This window comes from Grampus griseus, assembly GCF_964374135.1.
Source record: "Grampus griseus genome assembly, chromosome: 8".
Taxonomy (NCBI): domain Eukaryota; kingdom Metazoa; phylum Chordata; class Mammalia; order Artiodactyla; family Delphinidae; genus Grampus; species Grampus griseus.
The window spans coordinates 106,138,362-106,161,906 of NC_139002.1; the positions used below are offsets into that span (position 1 = coordinate 106,138,362).

Genomic DNA, 23,545 nt, shown 5'->3' on the forward strand with positions numbered 1-23,545 from the left:
CTGAAAGCTAGTAGTGGACATGGCGCAGAGGCCATGTGTCTGCACCCCAGGGTCAGTTTGGTTGTACAGGGGCATGCACTGGCATCTGAGAAACCTTGTTTCTCTCTCCCCTTTTATGAGCACTCCTTCTGTTAACCCCACCTGCATCCAAACCAGCCTTGACTGACTCCAGAAAGTCCATGCAAACGCTTACACAGCACTGCTTTCCAATCGGGCCTCATGAGTTTGTACAAACATCAAAGGAATTCTTTAACTGCAGTAGAGACAAGTCCTTGGGGGATGGGCCATTTTTGCAAAGGGCTGTGTGCATCTATTATCTCCTTTTTCAGAACAAACATGTCTTACTTTTTCCTAGGTTTTATTTATTTATTTAATTTCTTTTGTTTTTACCGTTCTGCTCAGGTATTTTAGGTGTGTTTGTCTTTTTTCTTTTTTTGGTGGGGGAAAGGTTGGAAGCGAGACAGAAAAACAAAACCAAAGGGAGAAAAAAAATCCACATGACTCTTCCCACCCACTGCCACCCCCGGTCCCGGGCCTGAGTCGATGAGGGCGAGATGAGCACACACGGGGCAGAACAGCAATAACTTAGGGTGGGGGGGGGGCATCAGGAGAACCCCAGATATAATCTCCGGACTCCACAGCAGACGACGCTGCCTGTCTAGAGGCCCATACGGCTAGGGGTGAGGTGGGCAAGCGTACCGAGGAAGGAGCGGTGAAAGGGAGGAGAGATCTGGGACTGGAGAAACTTCACTGAGTAGTGGCAGATGAAGTGCGTTTTCAATGCTCTAGATATGCGCTGGGGAGGAGCTAGAGTTGGCCACACCTCCAGGGGGCGGGGCCCCAGGGCTGGCGGGTTCGGGATCTCCGCGCAGCTAGAGTCCCTGGTGGTGGCCTAGCCGGCGCTGGCTGCGTGGTAGCAGCGGGGGGATACGGCTGGGCCGCTCACGGCCAACTGGCCAGTGTGTGGATGGCCCAGGGGGGCAGGCGGTTGGCTAAACCCCGGCTGACCTGTGCCAGGTGCCAGTTCCAGCCCTTGCACGGGCCCCCAAACCTTGCCAACAGGGCTAGTGGGTGTCGGGCAGTGAGAGGATTACCCCGCCGGGGCCCAGGGACAGGCAGACGGCTGCGGAAACCATCCATCCTCGTTGGTCTTGGGGTAGAGTGCGAATAGGCCCAGGTCCCCCACAGCCCTATAGGGCCCTGAAGGTCATGGGCGACAGACACAGCAGAGCATGCAACCAGGGTCGAGAGATGCCCTGGTGCATCCGGGGGCCCTGCTGCCGCACCCATTTGTCCCCAGCGGCCAGAGCTGCCTGAGGTAGAGCCAGGCCTGACCAGGCTGGGAGCCAGGCAGCCCCAAGGCCCAGAGGGACACCCATGAGGCCTCGGCGCCCCCAGTGCGGTGCCCTGAGCCAGGAGTAGGAATAGACGGGGGTCAGGTGCAGAGCTGTACAAAGAAGTAGGTAGGAGCCTCCGACCTCGAGGGCCAGCAGGGCTGCCTGCGGGCCACCACCCGCCTGGCCGCCAGCAGTGGGAGCGGCAGCAGAAGTAGCAGGGGCAGGAGGCCAGAGGAGGACCCCGCTGCAAAGGAGAGTCCAGCCAAGAGGCCATGGGACAGGAGTCCAGGGAGCTGGCTAGTCGGGCCGGGCCTCAGGGGTGTGGGAGGGGGTTCGGGGGGCATGTCTGGTGAGGGACAGCCATCTCCAGGATCCCTCGGGGTCCTAGACGGAGCCCCCTCCTCCTCAGGCACTGGGGTCACTGCTGGACCCTGGACCCAGCCAAGCTCTCCAACTCCTCATGCAGGAGGCTACCATCCTCCTTCCCCCACAACCTCCATTTTCCGGATGCCTCCTGGCCCCAGGGGCTCCTCTCCTGGGGTGCCGGGGATGGAACTCTATGCTCCTCCATCTCCTCCCCAGGTAGCCCCCAAACTTCCTCATCAGCCAAACTCCTCTGCTTTTGTGGGCTGGGGCTAGGGGTTCCTGACTCTTTCCCCAATATCCTCTGCTCTCCTGGCTCCAAGGCAGCCCCTTCCTTCCCCAGAATCCTCCTCTCTGGAACTGCTTCCTCCTCCTCTCCCAGGATTCTTCTCCTTTTTTAAAAAGATTTACTTATTTTATTTTATTTTTGGCTGTGTTGGGTCTTCGTTGCTGTGCGCGGGCTTTCTCTAGTCGCGGTGAGCGGGGGCTAATCTTCGTTGCGGTGCGCGGGCTTCTCATTGCAGTGGCTTCTCTTGTTGCGGAGCACGGGCTCTAGGTGCACGGGCTTCAGTAGTTGAGGCTTGTGGGCTCAGTAGTTATGGCTCGCGGGCTCCAGGGCGCAGGCTCAGTAGTTGTGGCGCATGGGCTTAGTTGTTCCGCGTCATGTGGGATCTTCCCGGACCAGGGCTCGAACCCGTGTGCCCTGCATTGGCAGGCAGATTCTCAACCACTGCGCCACCAGGGAAGCCCTCCCAGGATTCTTTGGTCTGCCTCCTGGCCAGATTAGCAGGGCTGCTCTTCTTTAAGGGTGCCTGTGTTAGGTGGTCCCAGAGCCCCAGGAGCGGGGAGTGGGAGGCCCGGGGAACACCGGCCTGCACGTACGTTGAGGCTCTTGGGCTGCTGGCGAACCTGGGCCGCGGTCTTGTGCACGCTGCTTACTGTACTCCAGCTGGTTGCCCAGCTCTATCTGCTGCAGCCGGCGGGTGAGCTCGGCCCGTGTGCGCTGTACGGCCTGGGGCTGCCGCAGCTCCGGCTCCCGTGTGGTCTCATGCTGCCGTAGCAGCAATGCACGCTCCAAGTCCTTCTGTGTCTGTTTCTTGTTCAAGTCCTGAGGCAAAAGGGAGGCAGAGCCCAGAAACTGGTCCGAAAGCCTTGTTGGTGTCAAGGAAGGGAGAGCCCCAGGACTCCTCGGCAGAGGGAGCCGAGGGTGGGGAGACAGGGGGTGCAGGTGAGAGGTGGAAGGGAGCCAAGCTCCTGGCGGGCCTGGGAACTCTAGCAGGGTCTGGCGGGCATGAGAAGCGAAAGAGGTGTGGAAAAGAAGCCGGGCTGTAACACGAATGAGGGCAGAGGGGAATGGCAACCACAAGTGAGGCAAATGGAAAAGGATGTAGGTGTCTGGGATCTGGGAGGGGAACAGGGGAGGGGGTGGCCTACCTCTCGAAGCAGGTCCTGGTCCAGGCTGTGACGAGCCAGCAGCATCTCGCGCTGGTACTGGCGACACTGCAGCTCCAAGGCCTGGCGCTGCTGTAGCTGCTCCTTCGGCCGCAAAAGCCACCCGGGCTTCTCCCGCTTGGGAGTGCTGGGCTTCTGGCGCTCCCCGGCGAGCGCAGCGGGACAGCAAGGAGGTCAGGGCCGCCTCACCCTCCATCAACCCCACCCACCGCTGCAGCCCCATCCCACCTCCTTCAGCTGCGCCTTCCGAAGCTTGGAGGCTCGCTTCTGCGCCTCGGGCAGGGCGGCCGGCTCCTTCTTCTGCTGCCCGAGGACGTGCTGCTGGCAGTTACCCGCCTCAGCCTGGGCAGCTCGCGCCGCCTTCTCGCCGGTAGCCTGGTGCTGCCTTGACAGCGTTTCGGCCGCAGCCCCAAAGCCAGCCCGCCGGCCTCGAGCTCCCGCTCCTGAGGCTCAGCCCTCAGCCTCAGCCCCGACGCCAGCAGCGGCGTCCGGTGCTTTGTCGCCTCTGCCTGCGGCTGCTGCCGCAGGGCTGAGTCCTGCGCGCGCTCCCGGGTCTGACGGCTGACCAGGCAGGCAGTACGGATGGTGGCAGAGTGGTCCCGGCTGCGGCAGTAGGCCTGTCAGCAGGCAGAAGGGGTGGTGGATGTGGGAGCCGGGGCTGCAGGTGGCTGGAGAGGGCCCGGGCTCATCTCTGGCGGGTAGGGGTCGTCACGGAGGCTGTCAGAGCCCGGCAGCCGGTGGACGATGGAGCTGTGGGAGATGACGGCGTGCTCGCCCTCCCGCATCGCGGCCGTGTTCCGGGCTTCAGGGCCTGTGCCTCCTTGTCAGAGGTGTCTGCCAGGCTGTTGACTGAGCTGCTCTGGCTGGAGGGCTCTCTAGACCGGCCCGTGTCTCGGCCCGCTGCATGGAGGGCTTGGCCTCCTCCTCTGGGGCCTCAGCGCCAGGGCCACTGGGCGCCTCTTGCAACAGTATCTTCTTCATCTGGCGGTACTGCACGTTGTCCGGCTCCCGGACAGCATCCTTGGTTCTCTGGATTAAGTCCATGATGACTGCGGGTGGCTGCTTCCGGAGCACAAAGCGGTGCTTCAGAAGAACCTCTGAGGTTGGTCTGTCTCGAGGGATTTTCTGAAGGCAGGAGTCGACACAATTCCGGAGGTACTCAGACCAGTGTCCTGACCGGAGCACCGGGGACTCGCTCTCTGCAATGTGGTATAAGGCACTCATCGCATTCATGCGAAACAGCGGTGGTTTCCATTCCGCCAGCTCGGTGCAGGTGATACCTAAGGACCGAGACATCCACCTTGCCATCGTCCTGCCCCCTCATCCATTGCCAGGATCACCTCTGGAGGCATCCAGTACGGGGCGCCCACGAAGGAGTTGGCAGGTGCCATGACGAGTGCAGAGCCGAAGTCCCCCAGTTTCACCAGGCCTGGCTCTGACAGCAGGATGTTTCCAGCCTCACATCCCTACGGATCACGTTGTGGGAGTGCACATAAGCCAGGCCGTGAAGGGCCCCGTGGTTCCCAGCTGCAATCTCCACCTCCTGAAGGGGCTTCTTGTGCACTTCTAGGAGGTCAGAAGCTGAGCCCAGGCGATACTCCACCACCACCCAAGCCGTGTGCCTCCTCAGGTAACAGCCCCGGTACTGAATGGCATCGGGATGCCGGAACTTCTGCAGGAACCGCACCTCTTTGATGATGTCCTGCCGTTTCTCATTTGACTGCTTCCCACTGTAGGACACCTTCTTGAGGGCCACAACCCCACTATTCCGGACACTCCCGGCAAAGTACACGGCTCCAAAGCTGCCGTGGCCAATTTCCCGGAGGTCACGGAAGAGCTTTTCCGGGTCGTTCTTGAAGAAGAGCTCAGCCACGTCGGGGTCCTTCAGGCTCCCGGCCCGGCATGGTGGCCCCTGGGGGTCCTGAGAGTGGGGCTTGACCTGCTAGGGGTCACTCTGGTGCCCAGGGTCTCCACCTCCTCCTGGGGTCCGCCAACGGCTCTGCCAAGCAGGGAGAGGGCCAAGGAGACCTTTCCCCTTGCCACCTCTTCCCCCGTCCTCCCACCCCTTCCTGGGGGGTCCCTCCTCTAGGGCGCTGGTTGCTGGATCCCGGATTTCTGATTGTGGGGTCTGAACCCCAGATATTTGAACGCGGGGGGGAGGCCGAATCTGATATTTGAACTCATGGGGAATGAACCCCGGATGCTGGTGCACGCAGGGTCCTGAACCCCAGAAACAGAGCCCCAGGTTTAGAGAGGAGTCCCAGATATCTGGAATCTCAGGAGCTGAGACCCGGATATTTCAGAAGCGTGGGGTCAGGCCCGGAAATTCGGGACAGAGGGGACAGAGCCCCAGGTTTTTGGCCACTGATGGGGGCCTACCCGGAGGATTCCGACGGCACAGCCCCTCTCACACCGGAGTCCGGGGGTGAGAGCCGCCACTCCCACCCCGGCCCCCTCCCTTTCCCTTTCTCTCTCCCCAGGACAGCTGAAAGATTGTACGTAGCTGAGGGCGGTCCCGATGCCCTCTGCCCCTCTCCTCTTCTCAGTCTCCGCCTCTCTCCTCACCACAGCCCCCCCCGTCTCGTCCCAGTGTCCCTCTCCCTTTTCCTCCCAATTCCAAGATGGACACAGGGCGGGAGCCTTTTCTAGGTTTTAAAATGCACGCAGATTGTTTAAGAAAAAAACAAACCAAACCCATGAACGCATCCTGTGATTTCTCTCTACCCTCCTGGGGTAACCACACTGTGCCCTCCAGAGCTGTATCATCTTTTAAATACTTGCCAAGTGATGGGCTCAAAGATTTCATTGTTATTTTAATTTGCATGCCTGTATTCTAAGGAGGTGGAGCTTTGCGTCGAGCATTCATTATTCATATTTCTTCTTTTGTGTACTTCTGGTTCTTACCCTTTGCCGCTTTCCCACCTAGGGGGAATTTAGTCTTTTTCTTACTGATTTTGTTTCTTAAAGAAGATGTTGGGGGTAGGAGTTTATTAATTAATTAATTAATTTTTGCTGTGTTGGGTCTTCGTTTCTGTGCGAGGGCTTTCTCTAGTTGTGGCGAGCGGGGGCCACTCTTCATCGTGGTGCGCGGGCCTCTCACTATCACGGCCTCTCTTGTTGAGGAGCACAGGCTCCAGACACGCAGGCTCAGTAGTTGTGGCTCACGGGCCTAGTTGCTCCGAGGCATGTGGGATCCTCCCAGACCAGGGCTCGAACCTGTGTCCCCTGCATTAGCAGGCAGATTCTCAACCACTGCGCCACCAGGGAAGCCCCTTTTACTGATTTTTTAAAAAAAATAATTAATTTATTTGGCTGCCTCAGGTCTTTTCGTTGTGGCACGCAGGAACTTCGTTGCGGCATGCAGGCTTCTCTAGTTGTGGTGCACGGGCTCCAGAGCACGTGGGCTCCGCAGTTGTGGCAGGCGGGCTTAGTTGCCCCGCAGCATCTTAGTTCCCGGACCAGGGCTCGAACCTGCGTCCCCTGCATTGGCAGGTGGATTCTTAACCACTGCGCCACCAGGGAGGTCCCTCTTACTGATTTTTTTCTTTTTTTAAAAAATCTTTATTGGAGTATAATTGCTTTACAATGGTGTGTTAGTTTCTGCTTTATAATCTCTCTCTTACTGATTTTTAAGAGCTCTATGGGAGGCAGAATTATGGGCCCCATGACCTCCCCCTCCCCATCATGCTTGTGGTTATGGTCAGTTAGATGGCAAAAGAGATTCTACAGATGTAATTAAGGGTACTAATCATAGCTCACGGGCTCAGCCGCTCCGTGGCGTGTGGGATCTTCCGGGACTGGGGCACGAACCCGTGTCCCCTGCATCGGCAGGCGGACTCTCAACCACTGCGCCACCAGGGAAGCCCTAATCAGCTGATTTTAAACTAAGGAGATTATCCTGGATTATCCCATGTGTCCAGTGTAATCACATGAGCCCTTATAAGCAAAGAGATGCTGCAGAGGGGGAGGTCAGAAGGATTGGAAGCACCTTGCTGCATCTTGAAGCATCTCATTCAAAGCATGGGAGGATTCAGTGCTCTCTTCCTGGCTCCGATGATGGAGGGGGCCATAAATAAAGAAATGCAGTAGCCTCTAGGAGCCGAGAATGACCCCCAGCCAACATCCAGCAAGAAATGGGTACCTCAGGGTGCCACAGTGGTTAAGAATCCGCCTGCCACTTCCGGGGACACGGGTTTGAGCCCTGGTCCAGGAAGATCCTACATGCCATGGAGCAACTAAGCCTGTGCACCACAACTACTGAGCCCACGCTCCAGAACTACTGAAGTTCACGCGCCTAGAGCCCGTGCTCCACAACAAGAGAAGCCACCGCAAGGAGAAGCCTGTGCGCCACAAGGAAGAGTAGCCCCTGCTCACGGCAACTAGAGAAAGCCCGTGCGCAGCAACGAAGACCCAACGCAGCCAAAAATAAATAAATAAAATAAATAAATTTATAAAAAAGAGAAGAAATGGGTACCTCAGTCCTAGCCCCATGGCAGTGAATCTGCCACCCACCTGGATGAGCCTAGCCCAGGTGGGCTGAAACCTTGACTTTGGCCTCCTGAGGCCTTGAGATGAGAACCCTGCCCAGCCACTGGACTTCTGACCTCCAGGACTTAGAGATAATATGTGGGAGTTGTTTTAAGCTAAATTTGTGGTATTGTGTCACTGCAGCAATAGAAAAAAAGCTCTTTACCTATTAATGTTGGAAATACTTTTTATATATAGTGTAAATATTTTTTTCAAATGTATCACTTGTCATTATAAACTTTACCCTCAATTATACTTAACCTCCCTAATTTCATTATCAGAGGGTAAATTCAAATTCCATTTTGGGGGATGACCTTTGGCGTCACTCCCATGTACCCAAAAGTCACATGCAAAACACAGATTCCTGGGCCCTGCCCCGAGTTTCCGATTCAGCGGGTCTGAGGGGGCCCAAGAATGTGCATTTCTAACCCGCGCCCACGTGATGCTGACGGAGCTGGCCGGGGACCACCCTTTGACAGAGAAGGCCTTCCTTAGAAGGCCTTAGAGCCCCGCCCCGATGGAAGGAGGCTGAGCCCCACCCACCAGGAGGCGTGGCCGGCTAAGCCCCCGCCTCCAAGAGCAAGATCTCCGTCTTCATTGGCTGGTAGGAAGGAGCGTCCCGTACATCACAGGGCTGTCCCCGCCTCCTCCCGAACCCCGGGGGCGGGGGCATTGCGCCTGCGCAGTGGAGCTCGGCGCTCGCGTCTTGTGCTTGTGTGAGGTCTTGGTGGCCGGCTGTGACCCCATGGCGGACCCCCGGGAGGAATTGGAGCCCCTTCTGAGCCGGACCCGCGGCGGCAGTGCCCGCCATTCCCCGGCGGGCGTACCCTCCTGTCACAGCATCCAAGTCGGTCCTGGTGAGCCGCGGCCTGGGGAGGGGCCGGGCCGCGCAGGGGTGGCGCGTGGGGTCCCGCCGGCCCGCGCCGCGTCACTGCTGTCCCTGCGGGCGCGCCCCGCTCCCCCGGCCGGGGTCCGAGCGGGCCCGGGCGGCGCGGCGCGCCAGGGAGCCGCCTTCCCGAGGGCGGGGCGGCTGCGCCGTGCGGACCCCGGCCCCGGCCAGGGCGCGGGCTTCAGCCAGATTCTGCGGGGTCGCGCCCTGCCCCCGACCGATCGGGCTGAGAAGCCTCGCTCAGCCCAGGGGCAGCCAGCCCCCTGCAGCCCCCACGGTTCGCCCGGGGCCTCGTGCTTTCCGTGGATCGCCTTGGTGATTCCTAGGAGGAAGCACTTCCGTTTTCCCCAGTTCTTACGGGGAAAGTGAGGCACAGAGAGGGGCGTTCCCCTACTCAAGGGCTCACAGCCAGGAAGTGGCCGAGGTGGGATTCGAACCCAGCTGGGAGTGAATTGTGAGGCTTCTCCTTCAGCGTCGGCTTGGGGCAGGCCTCCCCAGACCGGGGCGGCTTCCTTCCTTCCTTCTCTGCAGCTCCATCCTGCTCTTCCTGTTTACCCGCAGAGAGATTGCTGAAACCCAAGGAGGGCGGGGAGGGTGAAATCCTTCTGTCCCTGGCAGACCGCAAGGGCACTGGGTGCTGGGTTAGGGATGGAAGGGCCTCAGCCTCGTTTTGCAGAGGGGGAAACTGAGGCCCAGAGAGTGTCCAGGACCTGTCCAAGAACATAGACCTGGGATCTGTCTCAGCCGCTGCAGGCACCCACACTGGGTGCTCCTTCCAGGCCACCTTCTGTCTCTGGGCTCACTTTCCTCCTCTGTTGGGGAGGGGTCCGCGGTGTGTGCCTGTCCTGGGATTATTGGGGCGGGTCCCTGGCAGGAGATGGAAAACATGCCCACCTGCCCATCTCAGGCTGTCCTGGGAAAGTTCTCCGTCCAGTCCGTGCAAGACCTCCCGGGGCCCTGGACGTGGTGGCATTCAGGGGATGCAGCCTTTGCGCCAGGAGGCCACTTCCCGGCTGTGTGACCTTGGCAGGTTGCGTAACCTTTCTGAGTCTCAATAAAAGGGGGGTGGTCGGGGCGTTGTGAGGATTCAGAGAGAGTCCAGGTGCCCGGCCAGGTGGCAGAGCTGGTGCACGTCAGTGCTGATGGCCATTCTGGGCAGAGAACCCTGATCACTGCAGGTCCAGCCCCGGGAGAGTGCATGGAGGACAGGTGAGACCCACCCTAGGGACAGGAGCCGGGGCAGGCAGTGTGGCTGGTGAAGGGGGACCCTGGGGATGGCTTTTTGTCCCGACGCCGTGGCCTTGGTGGGGGCTTCGGAGAACATGGACAGGACACTCTGTGTTCTGGATTTCCCTGGTCAGGCTGTCCAGCCAGGCTCTGCAGACCCTCATTCAGTTTCTGCCCAGCTCCTGTGCGGGGCTCCTGGATGGGGTCCTGAGCTCAGGGTCCGCCTGTCCGCAGCTAGCTGGACTCTCCTACCGACAAGGGTGGGGGAGGGCTGCTGCTGGGTGCTCCGTGGACCCCAGTGGGCCCGGTGGTCAGGTCCAGACCCAGCCCCACCTCTGGGCCGTGACCACAGGGTGGGGATAGTCATTTTCTCTTCCTGTTCCTGGTCAGGGAATTACCCTCTTACTGGTTATGGAAAAGTCAGAGGACAAGGGGTCACTGCGCCATAGAAGGGGCTTTGAGAATAACAATAGTAGCAAATGTTTATGAAGAGCTTACCGTGCACAGCACTTCAGCTACAGTAACCCATTCCGCCTGCCCATCAGTCCTGTTGTGTAGGGCCCGCGGGAAGTGAGGCACAGAGAGGGTCAGGGGCTTGTCCAGGGTCACAGAGGCAGCTAGTCAGGACCCCACCCAGGTAGTGGGGAGTGGGCAGGGGCTGGAGCCAGAGCGGGAGGGGGGTTTATTCTGGGATGTTGGGGAGGGCAGACTTGGGGCGGGGGGACCTGTGCAGGGCTGAGGTGTTCGAGCCCCCATGTCCTCTGTGCTCCGACATTCTACAGTGGTTGGGGGGGGGCGCTGACAGCTGATGGCCACCTGAGGCAATGAGTCCCTGGACGCCAAGCTGGGGCACAGCGCTCCTGGTAGGGCCGACAGCCTGGGAGGCTTTGGAGAGCTTGGCCTTGGCGGAGCCAAGTTCAGGGTGAGTGGCGCGGAGGGCACAGGGTGGAGGAAGCAGCAGGGGAGGAGGCGGGCAGGCGGGCGGGGTGTGCCCCCGAGCTGCCGGGCTGGGGGCGGGGTGTGGACTTTCTCCCGGAGCAGTGGGGACCCACGGAAAGCTGTGGTTACCATCTGAGGGTTTGTGACAGGATCCCTCCGGCCACCGCAGGGTGGGAAAGGGAGGCTGGTGTCGGGGCCGCAGAGTGGTGGGGGATGGCTTTCCTGAGGTTTGGTGCCTTGAGGGCCGGGTGGCCAGAGGGAGCCCCTTCCGCTGCACCCAGTCCTGGTCCTGGAGCGAGCTCTGGGGGCCCTGGCTGCCTGTCTCTGCTTATCCAGGAAGCTTGTCTCCTTGGACCTCTCCAGGCTGAGTCCCCTGAGTTCTCACCCGGGGATTTGGTGACATGGGGCCTCTTCCGGCCCCTCAGACCACCCTGCCCTCCCAGGCTGCCCTCGGCTGTTCACTCAGTCGATCAGTGGGACTTGTGGGCTGCTGTGTGCCGAGCCCCATGCTGTCCTGGGCTCTGTGGGTACAGCAGGGAACAAAACAGGGTGCCTTCACATCACAGTGTTCCCGGGCGCTTCCAGGGGAAGCAGGCGGTCGCCACCCTCAGAGCCTCTGTAGGAGAACTTTTTGGCCCCTCACGTGAGCATGGAGGTCGTCCACGGAGGAACCTGAGGCCCAGATGGAGGAGGGTGCTGTTCCTGGGTGACACAGCAAGGTGATGGCGGAGACAGGACAGAGTCCAGCCTCCTGTCTCTGTCCAGGGTCCCCCACGTCCCCGGTGGGCACAGTCCCTGAGGACAGCGGCAGCTGCGTCCCTGGGGTCGGCAGGCGAGTGGGCAGGGCCCGGAGCTCTGCCCAGGTGCCCGGCCTCCCCCGCCTCTGGCCTCGACATCTCTGCATCTCTCGGGACCGGTTAAGGGCGGTTTGGGCAGCTCCTGGGCTCAAGGGCAGATGTGAAAGTAGAACCTTCAACAGAAATGGTGACAGGCCTGTTCACCACGTTTCCAAGCCTGGATCTGGGAGCTGCTGGGGGCTGTGTGCCGGCTCTGCCCCCCCGCCGGGGCCTGGGCTGCGCCGTCTCCGGGGCCTCTCTGGGGGGTCCTTTTTCCTGTGAGCTGCGGCTCCTCGTGCCTTTCTTGGCCCTTTACATCAGGCTTCTGTGCAAAGCTGCCCACCACGCACGCGGTGGGCAGAACCCTAGGCCAAGGTGACAGACCAGGGGTTTGAGCCATGTGACTTGTCCTGAAGGCCCCTCCTAGTCAGGAACCTGCACCACCCCAGCCTCCCTGGCCCCGAGGACCCCAGTCCCTGGTTGGTGAAGGTTCCCTCGCCTCCCATCCTCGGGGTGACTCGGTTGCGATCGCCTGGCCCTGTGGGCCTGTGACACAAGCAGGGAGCCACGATGGCCTCAGAGGGTCCTTCTTAGTGCTGAGTATTTGACGGAGGGTCACGCAGCGCCTCAAGCTTCTAGATATCATCTTCCTGTGTGAGTGTTAAATCTGTGATCTTGTTTGGTGAGCGGGTAGGCCGGTAGCGCTGCCCCATCTTACAGTCACGTAAGCGGGGGTGCAGCGTCCTGACGAAGGTCACCAGGAGGCTGGTGGTGGGACGGGGCAGAAGGGTGGCTGTGAGCACGTTCTGTGTGCCGGGCCGGCCCTGGGGGGTCCTGCACTTGCATTGAGGGCCAAGCTGTGTGGCTGTTAACACCCCCATTTGACAGGGGGAGACAGGCACAGTGAGCTTAAGCCCACGGCCCTCAGCCTTTGAGCCAGTAGGTGCGGAGCCGGGGTCTGAGCCCCCTGAGCCTGGTTCCGTCCCACTGGCTGCTTTGCGCCCTCTGCCACTCCACCCCAGGGGGTGGGAACCGTGGGAGCTGCTGTTCCTCTGGGCCCGGAGCCCGTGCTTAGACTCTGCCCCACCTGGGGCCCAGCCCTCGGGGGTCCTGCCCTGTGGGCGTGCACACACGCTGCGGGGCAAGAGGCGTCTCGTCCCAGAGCCTTGGAGAGGATGCAGCCGGGATCTTGCCTTGCTCTCGGTGGCCCTGTAGCGGACGAGCGCCTCCCGAGGCCCCTCCCCACCCTACGTGTCCCCTCTGCCCGCAGGTGCCGTGGCCAGGCGGGATCTGTGCTTGGACCAGGCTGTGGTGTTCATCGAAGACGCCATCCAGGTGGGCGGCGCCTGCTCCCGGCGGCTTGTCCCTGGGGCTCGTGGGGAATGCACGATGGCTGCCCCACTGGCCCCTTCTCTCCTGCCATCCTGGGGCCAGGGTTGCGGTTGCTGGACCGTGTGGTCATTGTGGCTGCGATGACTGGGCTTTGGGGCATGGTCTCCTCGAGTCCCCCTTAAGGAGACACGTGCTGGGTGCTCTTCTGGGTCCCTCGTCCCTCATTTCACTGATTCACCGCCTGCCGAGGGCCTGTCGTGTGCTGCCCTGATCTCGGTCGCATGAAAGATGCCCAAAGGTGGCAAGACCTTCCCCTGCCTGCAGACAGCACACAGGCTTAATCAGGGAAAGAGACTAGAGCCACCAGTGCCCCACCTGGCGGATGAGGCTGGGGGCGTCCTGCATGGAGACAGAGCTGAGGTGGGTGGGGTCAGCCTTGCACAGAGGAGGGGAGACCCTCACAGACAGGGCACAGCTGGCATCCAGCCAGCAAGTGTCCGTCCACCTACCGGCCCTGGGGAAACCTTGCAGCTTGGGAGGGTCTGACCCTGCTGGGTCCCGACGAGCCCCTGGTCCCTGTACTGAGTGGAGGTGGACCCTGCGATCCCCAGCCTGTGTCCCCACCTCGGGCCTGTCGTGGGTGAGAGGGGTGCCCTGCATGGGGCTGGCTGTGCTGTGTGGCACGGAGGGGACCCTCAACGTGCCCCGTGTGACCTTCACTTCCAGTATCGCTCCATCAACCACCGCGTGGACGCCAGATCTCTGTGGCTGTACCGACGGTACTACTCCAGCACGAGCCAGTGGTGAGAGCGCATGCGCGCGCCGCGGGCCTCCCGCAGCCGGGCCTGGGGAGGGGGCTGGTCTCGGGGGCCAGGCAGGCTCCCCTCCCCGCCGTCTCCCCTCCCCATCGGAACAGAGCCCGGCCCCTCTGTGGTGAGGGTCCCTTTCCAGCACCTTCCGGCCAGCCACGGCAATTGAGTTGAGCGCCGGTACGTGTTATCTGACCACACACACGAGTGGCCACGGAGCAGGAGGTGTGGGCTCCGCCTTTGGACCCTTCCTGGCGTCCCGCCTGCTCCTCTGCTTCTTTGGCCCCGGCGTGTGGCTGGTTCTTTTGCCTTTTGACCAGTTTCGGTCCCTTTTCCAGGACTCTGAGCGTCACCATTTTCTTGATCCTGGCTTTGGCTTTTATCGAGACCCCCTCGTCACTCACCAGCACCTCTGACGTGCGCTACCGCCCGGCCCCCTGGGAGCCGCCCTGCGGCCTGACCGAGGGCGTCGAGGCACTCTGCCTGCTGGTCTTCGTGGCCGACGTCTCCGTGAAGGTGAGGGGGCTGCACAGGTGCTGAGGTTGGGACCCGCGCCCTCCCGGCCCGGCTGCTGCTTCCTGGGTTTACTTTTCGCGCTCCTGGAGCAAGCTGCCTGTCCCACTGTGCGCCACGGAGCAGAGGCCTAGGCTGCCTCCTGGACAGCTCTCCCCCATCCCAGACCACCGATGGGGGCCGGCCGAGCCATCGGGGGCGCACAGCCTTGCGGGACCCTGGGAGAGAGTGGCCGAGGGTCCGGCAGTGCCTCTGTGGGGAGGGACCCCCGCTGAACAAGAGGGGACCGGGCGTCTCTCCATGGCCTACGCTCCCGCCCCGACAGAGGAGAAGCCCGGAGGGGAGGGGCTGCTGTCCCGCCCCCAGCCGTGTGCAGCTCTGGCTTCCTGACGCAGGTCCTTCTAGAAGCTGGAGGTGGGCCCTGCCTTGCTTGCCTGAGCTGAGCTGTGTCAGGGCTTCAGAGCTGTAGTGACTTCCCATTGAGACGCAGGGTGTACCACTGGCCACGCCTTCTGTCGCTTCTGACAAACAACAGTGATTCTGATTCCGTTGCTCCAGCCCCGGCCCACGTGCACGTCCATACCCTGCCTGCAGGGCGCCCCCTTGCGGGGTGGTTTGGCCTCTGTGGCCTGACTCGGAGGGGCGTGGGTGAGCGTTGATGCATGTGTGTGTGACTGAGGGCCCGGGCGGTTTCTTATTTCTTCTTTTTTAGCCTATCATGTGGTTAGGAGGTCTGGGGGTTTTTAAACTGGAACTGAAACTGGGTAGAAGTTCTCATTAGCCTGTTTGGAATGGTTGGTCCATTTGGGAAGTCTCGAAAGGTGAGAGAGAGCACGTGTTTTATCTGCAAGCTGTGACCTCCGGCGGGGGTCAGTGATGGGAAAGGGCCAGTTAGGTGCGCCGAACAGGTGACGAACTCCCGCCTTCCCAAGGCGCGTCCCCTGCGCATCTGGTCAGATTCCTAGGCTCTTCCGGAACGATTCCTAGGCACAAGCTACAGTGGTGGTTGGGTAGGCAGGACAGGCAGGGACCCCGTTACCCATGAGGACATGGGCGCAGCCGGTCAGTGCGGAGCCCAGGGTCACGGGCTGCCCAGGGTCACCCGCAGGCTGGGCGAGGACCGTGGGCCTTCTGACCATGGCTCAGCTTCCTGCTGTGAGTCCCGCGGGGACCGTGCTGCTCGCTGAGGCTGCCTAGCGCCCGCGTGCATCACAGGCCTCAGACCAGCTGCCCGGCCGGGGTCTGTGTGGCCACCCCCGGCTCAGCCGCGTCCCTCTTGCAGAGCTACCTGGTTGGGTGGGCCCAGTTTCGGAAGAACCCCTGGCTGCTGGCCTACCTCGTGGTGCTGCTCGTGTCTCTCGTGGACTGGACCGTGTCGCTGAGCCTCATTTGTCAGGAGGTAGGTGGCGAGGCGACTCTGAGGGGGGCGGCGGGGAGCTCTGGGGGTTGGGGGGACGCAGCTGCCCAGGGGAACGGTGGGCGGGAGTCCCGAGGCCCTGCATCCGTCCGGCCCACCTGCCCGGCTCTGCCCGCCCTCCAGAGCACGTCAGTCACCCACGGGCCAGGGAGCTTTGTCCCCATCTTGCAGATGAAGACACTGAGGCCTGGGGGAGGCGCAGGGCCCTGGGGGCGAGTTCCGGGGTTCCTGCCCTGCCTCAGCCTCGCTGACGACAGCATCTTTGTTCCCCCCGAACGCCCAGAAGCATCGCCCTGTGATTTGATAGAGCAGAGCTGGGAGCAGTTGGTTTGGGGACATCCTGAGCCATCAGGGCTGGTCGGGGAAGCACCCGTCAGGTGCTTTAGTCGAGAGAATTTAACATCGGGCCTCAGACAGGGGATGAGCGAGCAAGAAATCGAGAAGGGGGCCCGACGAACACAGACCTGCAGGCGGCAACCCCCCTGCCCCCCTAACCTGGGGCTAGGGGAGGAAAGGAAGGAGATTGGGGTTATGGAACCTGGAAGCTCAGGGGAGGGGCTCCGAGAGCTGGGACCCTGCCCACTGGGGACGGGGTGCTGGCTCCTCCAGGAGGCGCGACCACGATGCTGGTTCTGGGGGTGCCGGAGGAGGGGGACGCTGGATGCCCTGGGTGCTGCCGGCGGGAGCAGCAAGATGACGGGAGACAGCGGGCCCCCAGCCCGTGCCTCCCGCCTCCTTCCCGCTAGGCAGGGGCGGCCGATGAAGGAGAGGTGTCAGTGGCGGGTCCTGGCCCAGCTCACAGCAGGGCCGCAGGGCGGTGGAGGGCGCAGTGCCCCCTGCAGCCCCTGTGCCTCCGCCGTGGCCCTGTAGGAGCGCGACAGCACATGCTTCTCCCTGAGAAGGTGCTGCCATCTTTGTACCAAGGAGGAGGCCCTCACCCGCCCCAGAAGGCGGACAGACACCAGCCTGACCACCGCCGGCCCTACTTCTGAGTGACCGTCTCATGTCACCTGAGCATTTGTCACCTTAAGGCTGGACTGTGAACCTCAGCACCACCAAGGGGCCTTGCGTGAGATTAGGAAGGGGGGAGGGGAAAGGGGGCCACTGCTGGATACAAACCTGTGTCTGTGTAACTGGCCCGCAGGCCTTGTGTGGTTAGTGGCCCAGGAGCCCAGCTGACCCCTGCCCCAGCCCCACATGCCTTGGGTCCCCTTGTACGGGGACCCAGACTGGCTTTTTATTACTGGAGTTTGGCGATAATTTTTCATGTTGGACGCAGACCTCCCTGCCCCTCTGGGCAGCAGCATCCCAATCTGTCCTTGGTGATTGGAGCTTTTTTGCCCGCACTGGCCCCCAGCCCTCTTTTCATGAACAGCTGTGGTCCAGCCCAGTGGGCCCAGCGTGCGTCCCTGGTAGAAGCATCTTGGGAGCGGATGCTTCTGGACCAGCAGGGCCCGGGATCGTGGGGTGGGGAGTGGTGTCGCTGCTCCCATTTGTCCTAGTGCTCAGAGGGGTTTTCCCACCCCACGAAGGGCTGTCCCCCTCACCCCCCCACCCCGTCCCGCCTCAGGGCCACCAGGCCCTCCCACAGGCCAGCTGCTTCGGGGTAGGTCCATGGTAAGGTGGGAGCTGTGGGCCGTGCCCGGGTTGGATGCAGCATTGGTCCTGAGGCTCAGACGGTGGTCCAGGGAGAGGCCTGGAGGGCAGGGCAGGCAGAGCCCATAACCCCCGCCTGCATGTCCGCTGAGGACAGCTGAGGGCCTTGCTTGGGGAGGGGCTGGTGGGTCCCCGCGGGGGCGCCTGGGGGCCGGCTCTGGGCTCTGCTTCTGGCAGGGTGGGCCCCCAGTAGTGGCCTGGGTGGGGGGGTCCATGTGGTTGGCCCCGGGCGTCACCCCCGTCCCTGCTCTGTGGCCACTTTGCCTGTGGCCTGTGGAGATCGGTGCGGGGTGGCCAGGGGAGAGGCTGAGGACGTCCACAGACGTGTCATCTGTCCAGAGAGCCTCCTCCTGCTGCCTCGTGGTGGGGGCACTCTGCCCACCCACACGTGTCCTCTCGGACGGTCTCGTCCCCAGACGCCCAGGCTGTTCTCTCCATGGCCCTGACCCCCTGGGAGTCATTACCTTTCTGGTCCGTACAGGGTGGACCCTGCCCTCTGTAAAGCTCCCCCTGTGGGACCGTCGCTAGGGGACTTTCCCGTGGAGGTTGTAACACCACACGCCGTCCACTTCTGGCTGGGACTGGCCCATCACCCAGAGCCGTCTGCACACCAAGCCCAAGGTGCTTCTCCGTGACCAGCTGCTGGTCTTCAAGAGCTCCCCCGGCCTTGGGGCCTACAGGAGGACCGGGGCCTCTGACCTGCTCCAGTCTGGTCTTCCCTGTCCTTTTGCACCCGATGGAGTCTTGCTTCCCCAGCCTTGTGGCTGGAGGGTCAGGTCACATGGTCTGCTGGTCAGCTGACAGGCTGTACTCATGACTGCCGTGCCTGTTTCTCATAAGAGACTAGTTCTCTGCGGATTCGTTGGTAGCTTCTTTCTAAAGGCTCAGAGGCCTAGGCTGTGATTCTCAGTTGATTTAAGCCTCGTCAGGGGCTTAGCTGGCCCTGGGCTGGCTCTCCTTGCAGGCAGGTCACATGGGAACGTCTTCCCACCCTTCACATGTGCTCCCTGCATCCGTGGCAGTGATGTGGCCCCAGCTGTCGGGGAGGCCCTCGGTGGGGTGGGTTGGGCGGGGTGATTGCATCTGGAAGAAGCGGTGCTCTGGTCTGTGTCTGACTGCAGGCGAGGGCCCAGCACCCGGGGAGTGGATGCGGCTGGACCTCTAGCTCCTGCTCGGCCTGGGGGACGGGCTAAAAGACTCCGGATATGGGCCCCGAGACTGGCGCTTTCGCCCAGGGGCAGCGAGCGGGTCGTGGGTGAGCTGGGGCCCTGGTCCCTCAGCCTGGGAGTGGGGCAGACCCCTGAGCCTCGCCCGTTCACCGCTGTTTCCTTCTCCCTTCTCAGTCCTGTCGGCAGCCGGGGCCCCTTCTGAGGGCGAGTGCAGCCTGGGGAGGCCGAGTGAGTCCTTGGGACGCTCACGCTGCAGACATTCTGAGGGCCTACTGTGTGCTGCTGCTGGCGGGGCCTCGTTCTGTTGTGAGAGGGGCTGATGGTACCAGGAAGCACCAGATGTGTGCGGGGCGGGGGGGGGGGAATATCGAGGCGAGTGGCGAGAAGGAAGGTCGCCCATGCAGCGCTGGAGGTGGCACTGACGGCCGGACGGAAGGGCCCGGTGCGAGCAGCCCGCTGAGCGGGTGGGGGTGGGGGTGGGGATGGCGGTGCCGAGTGCGGCAGCCAGTGGGACAGGGAGGGGTGGGTGCCCTGGGCCTCCAGGCAGCCCCGGAGGGCTGGGCCGGGAGGCGACTCTATCAGCCTCTCGTTTCTGAGACAAGACCTCCATTAGGACGCGTCTGGAGTTGAGAGCTTGGGTTGGAGATTGAACGCGTTGTGACCCTTAAAATCCCAAGGACATGTTCCCTGAGGCGCGAGGCCAGAGGGCGGGGAGGAGGGGGCGCAGGGGTCCAGCGCACGGTCGGGCACAGAGGAGGCAGCCGGGCGCAGGGCAGGGCAGCTGCCTCCTGGCAGGAGGATGGGAGGTGACCTTGGGCTCAGAGGCCTGGCGGTCACCGCGGTGGGTCCCCTGCCCTTGGACAGGAGGACAGATTGGCTGGGGTGGGAGCGGGAAACGGGTGAACAAAGGGGCGAGTGTCGTTTTGGTTGCGAGTGGCAGGTTGTGGAAACACGAGGTGTTTGTGTCCACATGCGGGAGGGAGGAAGGGCCCCTGAGGGGAGCCTCTGAGGGGCCGAGGTCCTGAGCACGGGAGGAGGGCTGTTTGGCTGTGACAGGAGGGAGGAGAGGAAGGAGTGTGTGTGTGTGTGTGTGTGTGTGTGTGTGTGTGTGTGTGTTCATGTGTGTGTGTGAGTGGAGGTGTGGGGTTCCTGCTCGGTTTCTGTGCACCTGTGCTGGAGGCTGAGGCCCGGAGCCGAGCAGAGGGGCTGGGGGCTGCGGAGAGGAGGCCTGAGGAGCCCCCAGAGGGCAGGACAGCCGGCTTCACAGACACGTGCAGGGCGCCCGGCCGTGGCCAGAGTAGGAGCTGGGTGCCGGAGAGGCACGCTGGTCACCCCCCTTCCCCGGTGCTGGCGGGTCTGGGGGCTGGGGTTCCGAGCTGGGCCCCGGGAGGGAGCGGGGAGGGTGTTGAGCCTGTGGGGTCAAGGCCGGGCACGCTGGGAGCCCGCAGACAGCCGGGGCCGGGGCCATCCTCGTGCAGAGCATCGGGCCTCTGGGCCCGCGTGCCGTCTGCCAGCCCGCAGTGGCTGTGCTCAGAGTCCCGGGTCCTGGTCTCTTCCAGCCCGTGCGGGTGCGCCGGCTTCTGCGCCCCTTCTTCCTGATGCAGAACTCCTCCATGATGAAGAAGACACTCAAGTGCATCAGGTGGTCGCTGCCAGAGATGGCCAGGTGGGCCCTGGGGGCAGGTGGGCTGGCAGAGCGGGGCGGGGGCTCCCCTCCCCTGATCTGGGGAGGCCGGTGGGTGGGCGTTTGGGGGTCTCTGTCTCACACTCAGGGCGACCCCCTAAATGACCTTGCTTTGAGCCCCACCCCCTGCTCCATCCTGCGGGCACGTCCCACCTTGGCTCTGACCCCTCCCCTCCCCGCCATCCCCCACCCCACCCCCATGACTCACGTGGACGACCCTTCCCCGTCCGGCCCGGGTTAATGGAAGTGGCCTTTCCCCTCTGAGAGTCCGGGGGTCCTGGGACACTGCCTCTCCTGGGCCCCTGGGACGCTCCCTGGGCGGGAGGGCGGCAGGTCTGGGGCGGAGCAGGGACCTGGCCCAGGGCCTCGGCTGCGGGGAGGCCCCTGTGCGGCCAGGTCGGCTGTCCCGGAGCCCGCCCGCCCGGCGCTGAGTGCCGCTCTCGCCGCAGTGTTGGGCTGCTGCTGGCCGCCCACCTGTGCCTCTTCACCATGTTGGGAATGCTGCTCTTCCCTGGCGAGAAGGTACCGTGCTCTCTGCTCCCTGCGGGGTGATGGACAGCGCCGCCCCTAGCTAATCCGCCAGGTCGTTCTCGGGCCGGCAGAGATGGGGACCAGGTTAGGCTGCCCGCCCACCTCGCCACCAGGAGGTCAGCAGGGGCCCCCCCTGGAGCCCAGGCGTCTTTCTTCAAGCAGCCGCGTCTCCAGGGCGTCTGGCTCCTCGGCTCTGCCTGGCCGCCTCTTCGTCCCCTTCCCAAGCCCCCCCTCTCCTGGGCCGGTTGCTTGGCCAGGGCTGTACCTCACTTAGATGGAGAACCCCTCAGACTAGCCATCAGGATGGCCCCTCTCACCGCCCCTGCCCACCTCTCCAGAGGGCATCTCCCACCGCTTCCTCCCCTCCCCGCGTGGGCCCCCTTCCCTCCCAGCCCCTCACTGCTGCCCGGCCCCCGGCAGCTTGTTGCTGTGCGGAGGTGTCACCCGTGGGGCCTGCCTTGCATCTGCCGTCCCGTGTTCTTTCCTCGTGTCCCGGCCGGGGTCACCGTTCTCCTCAGGGCGGGGCTGTCGTGTGCCTCTGTCCTGGGATCCTTCCCGGTGCTTGGCCAGGGCTGGTCTGCAGTGAGTTCGTGGCAACACTTGGGGGTTGTGGCCGTGCTGCCCATGAGGGAAGACGAAGACCATCCCTCAGACCCCCGGGGAGGAGTTCCGCTTCGCGCGTGCACGTGTGTGTGTGTGCGTGTGTGTGTCTCTGTATATCTCTGTGGGTGCTGTGTGTGTGTGTGTGCGTGTCTGGGTGTCGGGGTCACCTAGGCTGTGAGGTGTGGGACTGGCTAACAGACTCTCAGGCCCCGCGTGTCTGTCCAGTGACCCTGCTGTTCGCGGAGCCCAGGACAGGGCAGATGGGTGCACTGGGCGCGGGGGGCTGGGGTGGGCCTCTGACCTGGGAACGCTGAGGGTTCCAGGGTGTCTGCTAGGGGGCTGGCCCTTGGGCGGCAGCCGGGAAAGCGGCTTTGCAGGCTCCTCAAGTGATCAGGTGGTTTTGTGCGTCTGGGCGCCACGCCTTCCACGCACACGGGGTGGAAGGCACACGGCACGGTGCGTGGAGTCTGGCTGAGTGCGGGCTGGGTGGCCCCCGCGTGGGCCCTCTCTGTGTCTAGGCTGTGATGCTCTCTGCCAGGCTGGCCGAGAGCTGTTCACCCGCTGCAGTGGCTGGTGTCCGTGTGGGTGTGTGGCATCCCCGGACGCTGGCCCTCGGGCCCGGAGGTCCCGCATTAGGTCCTGTCCGGCCTCAAGCTCGGAGCCCGCTGGGAGGTGATGGGGAGGTGCAGGTCCGGGGCAGCTGAGCCTCGGTGGGTGGTCCTGGCTTGCTGGGTCCCGGGCCTGGGCTTTGGTGGCCTGAGGCCCGGGCGGCACCTCAGCACTGCCACGTCTGTTCCACAGGACGACAGGCGGGACAGGCAGCGGCTGACCTACTTCCGCAACCTGCCCGAGGCTCTGACCTCCCTCCTGGTGTTGCTCACCACCGCCAACAACCCTGATGGTGCGTGACCCGGGGGGGTGGGGTGGGGGTGGGGGGGTGGGGCCGGGCTACGGGCCTGTTGGGTGGGGGCGGGGCGGGGGGCGGGGTCAGCGCTGAGCCCGAGAGCCCAGCTCGGGGGTGGGAGCCCCTAAGGCCTTTTGTGGAGAGCTGGGGACCCGGGTGTGATGCTGGGGCCTCCCTCCTACCTTCCTTTCCTTCTTGATTTTCTTTTTCTCTTTTTCTAGTTTCCCTTCCCTCTCCGACTTTTTCCCGTTTTCTTCCCTTTTCTTCCCAGTTTTCTTTCTCTGTTCCATTCTCCTCTTCCCCTTGTTGTCTGTGTCCTGAGAAGCTAGAGGTGGACGGTGTTCTTTGTGTGGTGATGGATCAAGCTGTGCCCAGCGGGGCCCTTGGTGGTCTCCTCTTGGCGGCGCAGCCGTGGGGTGAGGCTTGGCCGCACCGCGTGTCAGAGGCCCTGGGGTCTCCGGTGGCTGTGACGCTCACCGTGTCAGGGATGCTGTGGGGGCCTCTGTTCGCTCGGGCCGGGGATGTGGCCAGGATGGGGTGGTCACGGTCCTCTGGGGCCCAGCTGGGGCCTGACCGCCCTGGCTGAGGCCTTTCATCGTGGGCTCGGATGGTCACTGACCATAGAGGCCCTCCCAGGAGGGTAGCCACTGGCTTTCATACCTGGGGAGAGCTGTGCTCGGGACCCTGAGCACCGTCCCCACGTGTCCTGTGAGTCGAGTCACCCAAGGGAGAGCTGAACTTTCAGTCTGGGAGGTGTGGTCATGGGGAAGCCTAGAGGATGAGCATCCTTGAAAGGTAGTGAGTTCCCTGTCCCCGTGGGTGTGCAAGCAGAGGCGTGAGGAGCAGAGTTGGACAAGAAGACCTCCCAGCACTCCTAACACAGGGCCCTCCTTTCTGTTGAGAAGGCAGTGGTGTGAGACAACGAAGGGAATCAGACTGGATGCTGGATCTGTGGGTGTGTTTTACTTCCTTTAATTTCTTTCAGTGATGATTCCTGCCTATTCCAAGAACCGGCTCTACGCCATCTTTTTCATAGCCTTCACCCTGATAGGTGAGTCTGGGCAGGACTGCAGGGTCACGTGGGGCAGACGAGATCCCGAAACCTCGGGGCCGGGTGTACTCCCCAGACCCCGCAACTTCACCTCAGTGGACCCCCTGACCCTGCGACCGCACCTCGGCGGGACCTCCCCAGTCCTATAACTTCATCTCTCTGTGGCCCGGCCGTGGTTTTCATTCTGTGACCACTGATGACTTGTCCTCAGTGCCCCTGCTGGGCAGGCCAGGTGGCACCCCTGTCCGCAGACGAGGCCCCCAGGCCCCAGGCCCTGTCTCCGCCCATCTGGGCCTTTCTCGCTGC

General features: G+C 62.7%; 1 protein-coding gene and 1 pseudogene across 4 annotated transcripts in view; one reads left to right on the plus strand and one right to left on the minus strand.

The window, feature by feature from the left end:
- Positions 1-807: 807 nt before the first annotated feature.
- Positions 808-8,352, minus strand: LOC309826176 (serine/threonine-protein kinase TAO2-like; annotated as a pseudogene). The gene is made up of 5 exons: positions 8,305-8,352; positions 3,381-5,064; positions 3,135-3,287; positions 2,583-2,808; positions 808-1,872 (listed from the first exon to the last, which is right to left on the minus strand). The product of its transcript is annotated as a serine/threonine-protein kinase TAO2-like (transcript).
- Positions 8,353-8,405: 53 nt separating this feature from the next.
- Positions 8,406-23,545, plus strand: part of TPCN2 (two pore segment channel 2) — a 31,264-nt gene continuing 16,124 nt past the window's right edge. Inside the window, exons 1-10 of one of the 3 annotated variants that reach the window (XM_082660531.1) lie at positions 8,406-8,536; positions 12,841-12,905; positions 13,629-13,705; positions 14,050-14,227; positions 15,507-15,623; positions 20,026-20,132; positions 20,600-20,672; positions 22,086-22,185; positions 22,410-22,604; positions 23,174-23,239. In XM_082660531.1, coding sequence (XP_082516657.1) covers positions 8,425-8,536; positions 12,841-12,905; positions 13,629-13,705; positions 14,050-14,227; positions 15,507-15,623; positions 20,026-20,132; positions 20,600-20,672; positions 22,086-22,185; positions 22,410-22,604; positions 23,174-23,239 — 1,090 coding nt within the window. In that variant the 5' untranslated portion in view covers positions 8,406-8,424. Of the gene's footprint in view, positions 8,537-12,840; positions 12,906-13,129; positions 13,323-13,628; positions 13,706-14,049; positions 14,228-15,506; positions 15,624-20,025; positions 20,133-20,599; positions 20,673-22,085; positions 22,186-22,409; positions 22,605-23,173; positions 23,240-23,545 lie in introns of those variants that run through there. The other 2 variants (XM_082660533.1, XM_082660532.1) reach the window with 2 other exon arrangements.